This window comes from Bolinopsis microptera, chromosome 11, assembly GCF_026151205.1.
Source record: "Bolinopsis microptera isolate Bmic1 chromosome 11, MBARI_Bmic_1.0, whole genome shotgun sequence".
Classification (NCBI taxonomy): Eukaryota; Metazoa; Ctenophora; class Tentaculata; order Lobata; family Bolinopsidae; genus Bolinopsis; species Bolinopsis microptera.
The window spans coordinates 15,918,809-15,931,301 of NC_087082.1; the positions used below are offsets into that span (position 1 = coordinate 15,918,809).

General features: G+C 38.4%; 1 protein-coding gene across 4 annotated transcripts in view; it reads left to right on the forward strand.

The window, feature by feature from the left end:
- Positions 1–99: 99 nt before the first annotated feature.
- The window catches only part of LOC134822566 (uncharacterized), an 85,928-nt gene continuing 73,534 nt past the window's right edge, over positions 100–12,493 (forward strand). Inside the window, exons 1-4 of one of the 4 annotated variants that reach the window (XM_063833684.1) lie at positions 100–277; positions 466–1,228; positions 1,483–1,518; positions 1,707–2,367. In XM_063833684.1, the coding sequence (XP_063689754.1) occupies positions 107–277; positions 466–1,228; positions 1,483–1,518; positions 1,707–2,158 (1,422 nt within the window). In that variant the 5' untranslated portion in view covers positions 100–106 and the 3' untranslated portion in view covers positions 2,159–2,367. Of the gene's footprint in view, positions 278–465; positions 1,229–1,482; positions 1,519–1,706; positions 2,368–12,493 lie in introns of those variants that run through there. The other 3 variants (XM_063833683.1, XM_063833686.1, XM_063833685.1) reach the window with 3 other exon arrangements.

The window sequence follows — 12,493 nt, forward strand, 5'->3', positions numbered from 1 at the left end:
TGAGTTGTATACATCACAAGTCACAATATGCCATCAGCCAATTTCAACAAACACAGATTGTATGTGACAAGATAATCATTCTTAACCTAGACCAACAATCCTAGTGATGATCCCGCCAGTAAGAGTTCCTGCCAACTTTGGTAGAAAATTGATAAACTCCCCAGTACATGGTAACCTGGTGCTGAATCTGAGAGATGGATCAGTGTTGAGAGTAAACTCGGTCATAATGTCCCTCAACAGTCCAGTTATTGGAAATATAACCACCAACCTTTGTCAGGTACTGAGATAAAATATAATTTAGATTTTAATAAGTTACAGTTTTACAATTAAAGTTGTTAAACAAAGTTAGTGTTATTTAAAGATAATATAAAATAACTTGTGTTTCATATTTCCATTACTCATATTTTCATGTTGTTTTAACTCGTAAAAATAAAATTTGTTTAAGTTTAACATTTTCTATTTCAGTCTTCACTAGAGATGGACGACTTTAGTGTTGAAGCAGTACATTGTTTTGTTGATGCAATGTACTCTGGTGAATCTAAGATGCTGGATAGAGTAAACTTTGAGGACGTTAACAAGATGGCCCACGTTTTTGGTGTGGGGTGGTTTAGAAGGAAATGTTTGAAGTTCTTTAAAACAGATGTCTTGAACTTTGAAAATAATTCTTTCGAGGAGATTCTGTTTGCCTGTGAGATTGCCAGTCGTGCAAACTTCAACTTGAATCAGAGCAAGTTTGTGGGGCTATTTGTCAGAAACATGAATTCCAGGAACATAGGAAAAAGGGTATTCCTACGGAAATACATGTCCGACTTAGCTGGCCTGTCAAAACGTCAGATCAACATGGCAATTCAGATAGCTGGTAGAGAATTGAACATTCTGTTCGATTGTTTAATCAGTTATCTCACGTTTGGGTTGAAGTACACAGGATTTGATGAGAACTCTCTGTATTTACTCGAACAAGTAGATATGAGTCTATTTCAGCAAAGATATCCGGACCAGTTTGTTGAAGTAGTAGACCTGATTACTGAACTGTCGGGAGGATCTGAGAGTGGTAAAGTGAAAGAGTTGTTAGAAAAGGTGGTCAAGTTGAGGAGTGAAGGTGTAGCTGGTGGTTCTGATGAGGTGCTAGAAGACAGTCAATTTAGTGAAGGTTCTGAAGATAGTAATGATGAAGATGTACAGGAGGGTTGTAGACACGTTGCTATTCAAACTGATGAGGTTAACTCAGGTAAATGGATTGTTTGAATTGGAAGGGTGAACACTGAACTTGCCTATTATTTAGTTTTAATTTCATATGTTTGTAATATGTCTGCTAATTTTTCTTTTAAATAGAGCAAACTAAGCAGATCTAATATAAATATTACCTATAATAAATTACAGGTTGTATACAGCCTTTAATTGACACATTGTTTGTTTAGTTTGAGTACACTTGTTCAGATAAATGTCCCTGCTCATCATAGTTAATAACTTATTTATTTTCAGGTCAGATTGCCAGACAAACTGATGAGATTAAAACAGGTAAACAGAATGTTATTATTATCATATTTTGGTACCTACTTATTAACATACACATTTTACTCTTCACCCAAATTTTATGTCTCTACCAGTTGGTTATATAATTATTAATCTTTTGAGTTAACCATTTAATTGTCAGTTACACGTCGTGTCATTTTGTTTATAATTCATTTTCATTAATTTATTTGCAGGTTGGATACAGCCTGTGATTGGCACATTGTATCCCCTGTTACCAGACGAACCAGTACAGTTCATAACAACAGATAATGAGAAACAGGAATATATTGGTGTGGGTTATACTGTACCTGTAGAGGGTAGTACTGATAGGAGGTGGTTTAATATGAGATGTGAGAATATAAATACCAGTCAGTGGAATTATCTTATTGGGGGGTGTACTGTATATAAATACAATACACAGTACTTAAACAGTGTTCCACCTGATAAAGTAAAACACTGGATTATAACTAAAACTTGTACCCACCTAAAGGTGGTGTGTAACAATGTGACAGTTCTCAATTTTAACTTTGCTACTGACTACTCACCAGGTAATGAGACTAGTCACCAGGTTTGGTTGAATAAGTGTACAGATGTAGATTTTATCCCATATTATCAAAATCTCCTTTTCTTGAAACCGGTTGGTTAAACCCTCGATAGCACTCTCTTTATGTTTTATAATTATTTGTACGGCTTTTGGTATAAATTTACACTTTTTACGTATACTAATTGTGTATTATGTTGAGACAAGTTCTCCTCGAGTGATTTTACACAAAAAACTATTTAAATTCATATTGCTTTTGATATAAGCTTCATTTTTGTCGTATTTTAACTTAGACAACATAATATCATCAGCCTAATGTTGACTGTTTTATTGTAAGTAGTTATCAGCTATGAATCCACCCTAAAGTTGACTGTTTTATTGTAAGTAGTTATCAGCTATGAATCCACCCTAATGTTGACTGTTTTATTCTAACTACATATGTCAGCTATGAATCCACCCTAAAGTTGACTGTTTTATTGTAAGTAGATATCAGCTATGAATCCACCCTAATGTTGACTGTTTTATTCTAACTACATATCAGCTATGAATCCACCCTAAAGTTGACTGTTTTATTGTAAGTAGTTATCAGCTATGAATCCACCCTAATGTTGACTGTTTTATTCTAACTACATATGTCCAGCAAGAGAGTTTAATGTTTTCTCCTCTTTATTGCTTCTGTCTGGAGAGTTAGGGTTTGTGTTAGGTGGTGTTGTGATGTTATAGCTCTCACTCGTGGAGAATTCACTTCTATTAATGAACAAGGAAATTTTCAATGTTTAAGTATTTAAGGACGGTCATGACTTAAACACTATAATGTTGAAGTTTGATGTTGGTTAATGGGTAATTGTCTGTTGTTTCTGAGGGAACGAAATGTTGAGAGACGATTGTGGCATTTTGTTATAACAATAGGACAATAGCAGTATTTAAATTTAAGTAACGCTGCGTTACATACAGCATAGCTATATTTTCTTACATAAAAATTATGGAATCACACCAATTAGATATTTAAGCCACGGTCTGCGTTGATGATTATGAACGTGTAGAACTCTCGATTATTCAGTCTGACGTAGATGAGACTTGCCTTGTAACTACTGACAGTTGAGCGATTCTTTGAAATATTTTTTATTCTGCTGCAGGATTTATTAAAATCCTCTAACTTTAAAAATATCCTCCAGATAGTAATCAGATCTTAAAAATCGAGGGAACAAACCAGGAAACTGGGCGAAGTTGTTTTACCATGTGGTTGACACATCACCTCAGCTGTCTGGAAATACCGCCCTCTCAACAGATATTGCTTTCAGTTCGATGTCTGGGGCCACGATTATCAGGTTGTTAGGTTTTTTGGATAAATTAGTTGGATGTCGCGTACTCTGCAGCATTTTCGTGCTAATTTTCGGTTAAATATCGAAGTTAAATCTGTGTGCTTTTATTCGGTTGGGTGCTACGCTAATGATTAAATCTACGTATTAGTTTAGGTCCGTCCTAATCCAGTTATCTATATTTAGAGTGGCTTGATGTTGACTGACTTTTTGGATATAATCTTGGCAATTAGAAAATTAAATTCTTACTCGGTAAATACTGATGTACTGTTCATTCCTCCATTACTTGATCAAATTGTATACAATTAGTGACCTAATACAGTGTAATCGTTAACCGCCATCTTTCCCGGAACATCCCGAAGAAACTCTCGCTTTAATGTACTACATTATGAACAAGATGGAGTTGCTACGAGTTTAGCTCTCTGTATCCAACAAATAGGGGTTCCAAAACTTCGTCAACGTCTACTGTCATGTCATCATATCATTTTAGATGTAAGGTTGTTTTGTTGTTGTCCATGTCTTTTTTTATAACCTATGATACAGCCATTTAAGGTCATAGTTGTTTTGTTAGAAGATTAAGTCCGTGTGTAAACATGATTATCATCTAACATTCTATGGATCGATCATTTTTATATGGTCAAGTTTTTTCGATTCATTCACTCAAGTATCAGGTATCTTAATATAATAACTACATATTAGAGCTTATTATCTTTTTAGAATTGAAAAATATTCGTCATATTATGGACTGGTTACATCTGGTTAAATAGCTTCCATTTCATTACAATGATACTAATAAAATCTTTTAATAATCGTTAAAATGTAATAGATTTGTAGAGTTTTATTTAGTTTTAAATATTTAAATATATTTAAAGAAGGTATTGTGTGTTTATCTGCTCAATGGGGCCCGATGTAAGAGTTTTATCTCACTACCGTTGATCTAGTTTTACTATAATATAAGCGTCAAAAGGAATCCAAAACCGCAGGGTTGGTGTTTTCTTTAAGTTCGACAATAACAGCTGGCAAGTCTGTTACGAATTTACAAGTGCTAACATTACCAGGTGGGTCACTAAACAGTTATTTCCAGGTGACATAACAGTTCATTTCCAGGTGACACTACAGTTATTTTCAGGTGACACCGAGATCGGGGTTCACAGTATCGCAATGTTGATATAAGGAGCTGGTTGATACCAAACACGCCTCAATGATAACATGTAAATTGTTATAAATGCTATCTTCTCGGGGTTTGTTATCTACACTTACAGTGGGGAGGATACTACATTCCTTATGTTCTAAAAGGCGCATTAATACCGTTTGCTAGACTTTAAACACGGAGCCTGCAACGCGTGCAACAAGCTGCCTGAACCTGGTCACTGACCAGGGCTTTACAAATGTCTCCTCTATAGAAATAAATAAATCCAAATCATTGGATCTAAACCTCATTAACCTAGCAATCTAAACACACTCTTAAATAATCTCACTGTCGCTTCGTGAGGTGTTTTCACCGACACCATTATAGCCGTATAATGCAGACAATCCGTATAATGCAGACAATCCGTATAATGCAGACATAGAATAAGACAGATCCTCTCATAATCGTGTCAACACATTATAACCCCCTAATTAACATTAATTACCCCATGAAGTATCCAATTAAGTACCCAATTAAATTACCTAATTACCCCAGGATACCACCTCATTACCAGACAGTGGCCTCAGCTCGCTCCTCCCCCCAGTCACCGCCCCCAAACTGACGGCATTTGCGGTCACGTACTTATAGGAACCGCTAAACTCTTCCTTCATTGTCTCCGGCACGACATCGGCGCAGCTACTCTCCCCTACGTCGACAAAAACGGACAGGTACGGGTTGGAATTTTAATTGAAATAATAATAAAAATCAGTGCTCAATTCTGCCTTCAGACAAGGCTCCCCAATTAGGTTGGGGGTCCTGTCGAAATGCGCGAAAATTTTTGCGCGCAGGTAGTACAACATTTGAGTATTTTGCGCCACAGGCCACAGGTGGGCCCTCAAAATTGAGTTAACATCAGAACCTGTATGAGATTTAACCTGATAGTGATTACTGAGAGGTCGCTTCTTTTTGGGTTCTTTTGTTTTCAGATCAGCTTTTTTAAACAGAAATGCTTCCTTTTACAATGCCCATGAATCTCTGATGTGAGTCCTATAATTATCTCTAGCATGATTTTTTTTAAATTTCAAAATTCAAATGAACTTTATATCAAGGATACAGTTATATTTAGAAAAGACCACAATATCTCCTGTGAGGGCAAAAACATGAAAAAAGAGAGCTAGAAAAATATTCATGTGCATGAGACTCAACACTACCAGACTGCAGCTGGAGTGAGAAACATTATGTAAACATCATAGTAAAATTTATTTCGCTGAAACAAAACACGGCGGTAAAACCATAATTACATTGGTGCCGACCCTACATAAAATCATTATAAATAATCAAGAGAACAAATTAAAATGTAACGATACCTTCTTGCTACACTCTACAAACTCACACGATATAACAACAAAATAACATAATTATATATTATAATATACCAATCTATCTAACCACTCAATGGACCTTCACGTACTGCGTGACGCGCTTTGTTTCAAAGAAGAAAAACGGCGCTTTCTAGTGCAGGTGAATAAAATTTAAATAAAATATTATAATATTCCAGGCCAGCAATACGTCAGAAGACAAATTTTCTCAGTCCTAGTCTAACATAGGCTGGCAATGCATTCCACAGAAGCATTGTTCTATAACTGACGTTTCAGTAACAACAACTTAATACTTAGTCTAGAGTATTGGCTATTATACTGGCTCAATACTGGCTCAATACGGCTCAATACTGGCCAATACTGGCTCAATACTGGCTCAATACTGGCTCAACCTTAACTACAGTTCATCTGCAAATAACTCTCGGTTATTCATAAAAATATAAAAGTTGGTTTTCATCAATAATAATGAATTTATATAATATCGTATTTTAAATAATACCACAAAGTATATAGCTATGTAACAGTATATAGCACTTGTCTTCACTAGTTACTGGTATCAAATTTCGGGGGAAAATAGTTTATAAATTTGTAATAGGCAACTGTAACTCTTGTTCTCCATGCTCAGCGTTTCGCTGACACCTTGAAAATGACCTATTATCAACCAACAGTTACGGAGGGGTAGGAGCTTTGTATCATGCAGTTTGTAAAGCTAGGGTTTATTTTCCGGTTTTTTTTTAGGTTCCAGGTTTCCCTAATTGTATCTCTTTCGGTATTCTTCTTTTTGTTTGTTTCTTGTTTTTTTAATCTAAAAGTGTTTTTTTTTCCGCTTGGGTATTGATTGATCACGTGATGCTTTTTATCAAGTATGAACAAAACTTTAGCTTACCCGGTGAAATTGAGCATCTTATTGTTCCCTGAGCCAATCGTAAGAAACGTGTGAAGTACGTCGGAATATTGGAAGAAGAGTGGATGAAAAAAAAAAATAACAAGATCACATTGTTTAAAATCCTTACAGTAAGAAGCGAAACCAATTTTTAATTCCCCCAAATAAATAGTTATATACCCTGGTGAATTCAGAAATGGCGCGGCAACTGCAAACATTCAGCTTTGAAGTATCGATAATAATCGTTTGTAATTTACAAAATCCCGCATTTTGGTTGGCTCGGTAATAATTTGGCTTGGGACTAGCTGGTGACTGGCTTTGGTAAACATTTTGTGTAAGAGTTAAGTTAGTATCTGTTTGTTTACTTTAACGTTTTTTTTCCTTAGATGTTTCTGATCCGTATTAAATTACTTTTTTCATGGATTAATGAATGTCCTTAATTTTTCAATCTACGTTTAAAGAGCGACGTTGACCGTGCAGGGCTGGATTAATTAGGTTCTGGAATGTGGAAATGTAAACATCTGCCCTTAACGGGTAGAAAAATTGGCAACGGTCCAGTTAAAATGTACTGTGATGGGGATAGGCGATGTTTTTTGAAAGACAGTGGAGGTCGGCCCAAAATAGACTTCTTTTGATCATGCACCGTGGTCAAATCATTGCTTTAGAATTGTAGCAGTAGCGCACTGAAATATACATGTAGGCCCTCCTTAAACACAGGGCAGCCTAATAGAAAGCAAGCTATTCTGCTTAATAAACTGATAAATTTTAAGGAACTCATATTAGTGGAGTTTGTATCAAAAGAAAAGCGGATAGGTATTATGATATGTAGGATCTTTTTGAGCGTACCAAAATGCTTTTAAAAAATCATTCAAAATTTAAACAATTTTTAATCTTCGTTTAGAAATTATAATGTCAAAGTAGCGTATTTAAAATACTTTAAATGCTTCAGGCATTTACTTCGGTAAGCTTGTTTTTTTAAATTTGAAATTGGAGCGGTTTGTCCGCTGGAATTAAACCATGTCATTAATTTTAAATTAAGCCAATGCTTGATGGCCTTAATAAATAAATCAAATTTCCCGACGCGGTCGATTGGTTTAAGTCCAATTAGTAATCCTGCACGTTGTTTAAATACTGCGATGGACCAATTATATTATATTTGATACTTTTATTTGTTCTTGCTGCAGCTTAGGTGATATTAAGTCGGCAAATAGTGGCGATACCAACCGGCTATTACAGCTGTCTTAACAGCCGACGCTTACTTTTAATTAATTTCTACCCCACCTCGCGTCGGTCAGCTCTTTGTTTTAAAGGAAAAAAATCAAAACAGCCGACGCTTGTTTGTGTTCTGTTATGGCTATTGGCCGGCTATTAGCTGGTTAATAGCTGGTCGGTACAGTACCTTTTTGCCATTTAGTCTAAGAGGCATATTGATATCAGTAAACGATAAAAACGAGGAGTAACCAAGATCATTATAAGATATTTGTATACAAATGTAAGGGCAAGGTTTTTACCCAAAAATAGATGGATTTTAAATAATCATGAATCATGATCTAGTGAGACCTTTTCTATATCAGTTCTCAGCTTATGTTATTATTGTACACAATTATTACTAGCTAGTTTATCTTGTTAGTCCGCTTGTTATCCAGTTTAGATAATATAATACGGATATTATTACCAAATTATATCATCGAATTATCCTTTTATTTTTTATTCTAAGCTTTTTGTCCTTGTGGATAAGTCATTACTTGTATCCATGTCTAACAATCTCCACTAAAAGCCTGGAACACAGATAATCTGTCCCAACTTTCTCAGGCTTAAAATCGTAGGGACTACGGGTGGAAGATGAATAATTGAAATTTCAACAGCATCTTGTTCCCTTCATTGTGCTGATTACAGGAAGCATTCTGTTTACGCTCATTCTGTAGAATGAGATATCGTTCATTTAAATTGGGTAAATCGTCTGTAACTTCCTAAACTACTAAAACCTTGACTACTATACTTTGTTTCCGACCAGAGCACAGTGTAACAGTTAACTTCTTATAATCTTGACATTAATTTCATAATGTTGGACCAATCTCGCTTAAATCTCCACCATCTCATGAATTTATAGTCCACTAACCACTTAGCAACCACTTAGAAACCAAACCTGCATTTACTCTGATGTCGATTAAATATAACTTAAACAAAGTGTCGTGGTTTGTTTTTTCGTTTGTTGATAAGGTAGCCGGAAGTTTTATCTGCAATTTGTGAGTAAGTTTTTCTAGCAAATTTTTAGTGTGTTTTGCTGTGGTTTTCTACTACATACATCCTCAAGACAAAACACCTTTTCAAAGATACACATGACTCCATGATGGACTTTAGCACGAACGCGCTGACGACCGAGGAAGAGTGAGGAGATGAAACACTTCTTCACAACATATGATGTAGACGAGAAATGGTATGTTAGAGTTGGATGAACTGCAAGAAAATGTTTGCTAATTTCAACGTCATCGCGTTGAAAAAAGGAGACATAAAGGGCTTCTTTTGAAAGGGTAACTATGGATCTTTAAGGGTTAACTAATGATTTACTTTTACTAGTCTTTTAAAATATCTGTTTATATTTCATTTTGGTACCCGATATTTGGACCAGCTAAGATAGATTTAAACGTTAATCAGTAAATTTTGTAGAAATGCCGGATACTTTCTGTCTTTTGATTGGTCAATGATGGAAGCTGATTGGTCCACTTGCTGGCCCGCTGGGTCACTTTCCAGGAAGAAGTATTTCACCCACCAGTATCCATAATCAATTATGCAATTACATAATTATGTAATTAATCGCTTTAAGGTTGAACACTGACCGGGGACGGAACTGTAGACTTTGATGGAGCTTGATGCAGTTATAGAGAGGATAAATGGCAAGAAGTCTAACCTCATGATAAGTGGTTGGACGCTTTTAATCTTGATAGACGAGGGGATGGGTAGGTGGGGAGGTGTCACACGAAGAGGTCAGTGTTCTAGGGGCCGGGGGGAGGCGCACACGAGGAGGTCAGTGTTCTAGGGCCGGGGGAGGCCGCACACGAGGAGGTCAGTGTTCTAGGGGCCGGGGGGAGGTGTCACACGAGGAGTCAGTGTTCTAGGGGCCGGGGGGGGTGTCACACGAGGAGGTCAGTGTTTCTAGGGGCCCGGGGGAGGTGGTCACACACGAGGAGGTCAGTGGTTCTAGGGGCCCGGGGGAGGTGTCACACGAGGACTGAGGTCAGTGTTTCTAGGGGCCGGAGGAGGTTCACACGAGAGGTCAGTGTTTCTAGGGGCCGGGGGAGGTGTCACACGAGGAGGTCAGTGTTGTAGGCCGGGGGGAGGTGCACACGAGAGGTCTGTTCTAGGGGCCGGGGGAGGTTCACACAGGAGGGTCCCGTTGTAGGGCCGGGGGAGGGTGTCCACACGAGGAGGGTCAGTGTTCTAGGGGCCGGGGGGAGGTGTCCACACGAGGAGGTCAGTGTTTAGGGGCCCGGGGGAGGTGCACACGAGAAGGTCAGTGTTCTAGGGGCCGGGGGGTGTCACAACGAGGAGGTCAGTGTTCTAGGGGGCCGGGGGGAGGTGTCACACGAGGAGGTCAGTGTTCTGGTAGGCCGGGGGAGGGTGGTCACACGAGGAGGTCAGTGTTTCTAGGGGCCCGGGGGGAGGTGTCACACGAGGAGGTCAGTGTTCTAGGGGCCGGGGAGGGTCACACGAGGAGTCAGTGTCTAGGGGCCGGGGGGGTCACACGAGGGTCGTGGTTCAAGGCCGGGGGAAGGGTCCCACGAGGAGGTCAGGTTCTAGGGCCGGGAGGTGCACACGAGGTCATGTTCTAGGGGCCGGGGGGAGTGTCCACACGAGGAGGTCAGTGTTCTAGGGGCCGTGGGAGGTGTCACACGAGGAGGTCAGTGTTCTGGTGGCCGGGGGAGGTGTCACCACGAGGAGGTCAGTGTTCTAGGGGCCGGGGGGAGGTGTCACACCGAGGAGTCAGTGTTCTAGGGCCGGGGGAGGTGTCACACACGAGGAGGTCAGTGTTCTAGGGGCCGGGGGGAGGTGTCACACGAGGAGGTCAGTGTTCTAGGGGCCGGGGGAGGTGTCACACGAGGAGGTCAGTGTTCTAGGGGCCGGGGGGAGGTGTCACACGAGGAGGTCAGTGTTCCTAGGGGCCGGGGTTGACTCTTCTTCTTTAATTTAGAACCACACCTGCACTGTGCCCACATTCTGTAGATAAAAGTAAATTACGCCCTCTTCAGTTATGTGGCCATTAATATCTCTTTCCTTGAAGGTAGCGGTGGCGATGTAGAAGGCAGACGTTGGAATCCCAACAGAAGACATAAAGTTTTCTTTTGGAGGAGGCAGATCTCAACAATGACGGGGACCATCAGCTTCTCAGAGTTCCGGAGTATAATCCACGGACTGTGAACAAATTGTAATGGGTGTTAAATGTGTTAAATGTGTTAAAAATGGGTGTTAAATGTGTTAAAATGTTTGTTATTTGTTCACAAATTTAAAATTTTGCCTTCGATATCACGATAATATGTGGTCTCTCTCCGCGCTGAAAAATGAAGAGTTTTGTTGAGCAACTTAACATATAAATGAGATCGTGAATCGTGATAATATGTTTGTAAATTAAATTTGAAATTTGATATTTTAATTTTACATTTTGTTAGCGAATAACGGATTCTCATTTTGTTATGTGACATGATCATCAAAATGTATAATGGCAAATTCAGCATTCGGCTCAGCACAGCTGCCTTTACAATAAATATTATCTATATTTTATAATTAATATACATACGGTCTATTTATACCTTCGAATTACTAAAAGCCCTTGCCATTTTTATCGCATAAAGAAGTGCTCACTTAAGTATTTATACTTGGTCGCAACAACCGGGATAAAGAGTAATTTTTACCCAGAATACATTAAACAATGCGACTCATAAATAATACTCCAATCCGATTTTACATGTAATTTTATACAGTTTTATGATAGTAACACCATAGAGAACATGCTACAGTAACCTTATAATCTTAAATCGTCTGGTTGGATATTGTCTACCTTCCTTGTTTTGTATCCGCTACCCAACACAGCATATGTCTCATGATCACCCTATGACATATGATGTTAACCAGTACTTAAATAAATACCAATCTTACCAAGTTGGGAGGTTTAACGAGCCACAATCGATCTAATGACAAAGGTCTTGATATCACCATTATTTCATTGTCTGTGACTGTATATCACAATGACAAAGGTCTTGATATCACCATTATTTCATTGTCCTTGTGACTGGTATACCACTGGCCCAAATCCAAAGACAGATCGAGTTTTTTATGTTTTGCCGTCTTTGGCTCAACCGTATTGACAAATTTGTTGAAGATCTTTCCACTTTGGAAGAAAGTTTGTGCTGCTCTTTTAGACAAAAACAATGGACTTGTCATCATGACAGAAATTGTACTCCTGTGGCCTGTCCCCAGAAGAAGAAGAAGAAAATGAAACACTTCTTCACAACGTACGAATGTGAATGAGAAACGGAATGCTAGAGTTTGATGAACTACAGAAGATGTATGCTAACTTCAATGTGATTGCACTGAAAGAGAGACAATTGTAGGCTTTTGATCGAAAAGGTAACTAGGGTAACTAGGGTAACCTTCTTCACCCTTGTTTCATTTCCTTATCCAGCTCAGCATATTAATATGAAAGTATTGGCCGTGAGCAATCGTTTGGCTTTTTTA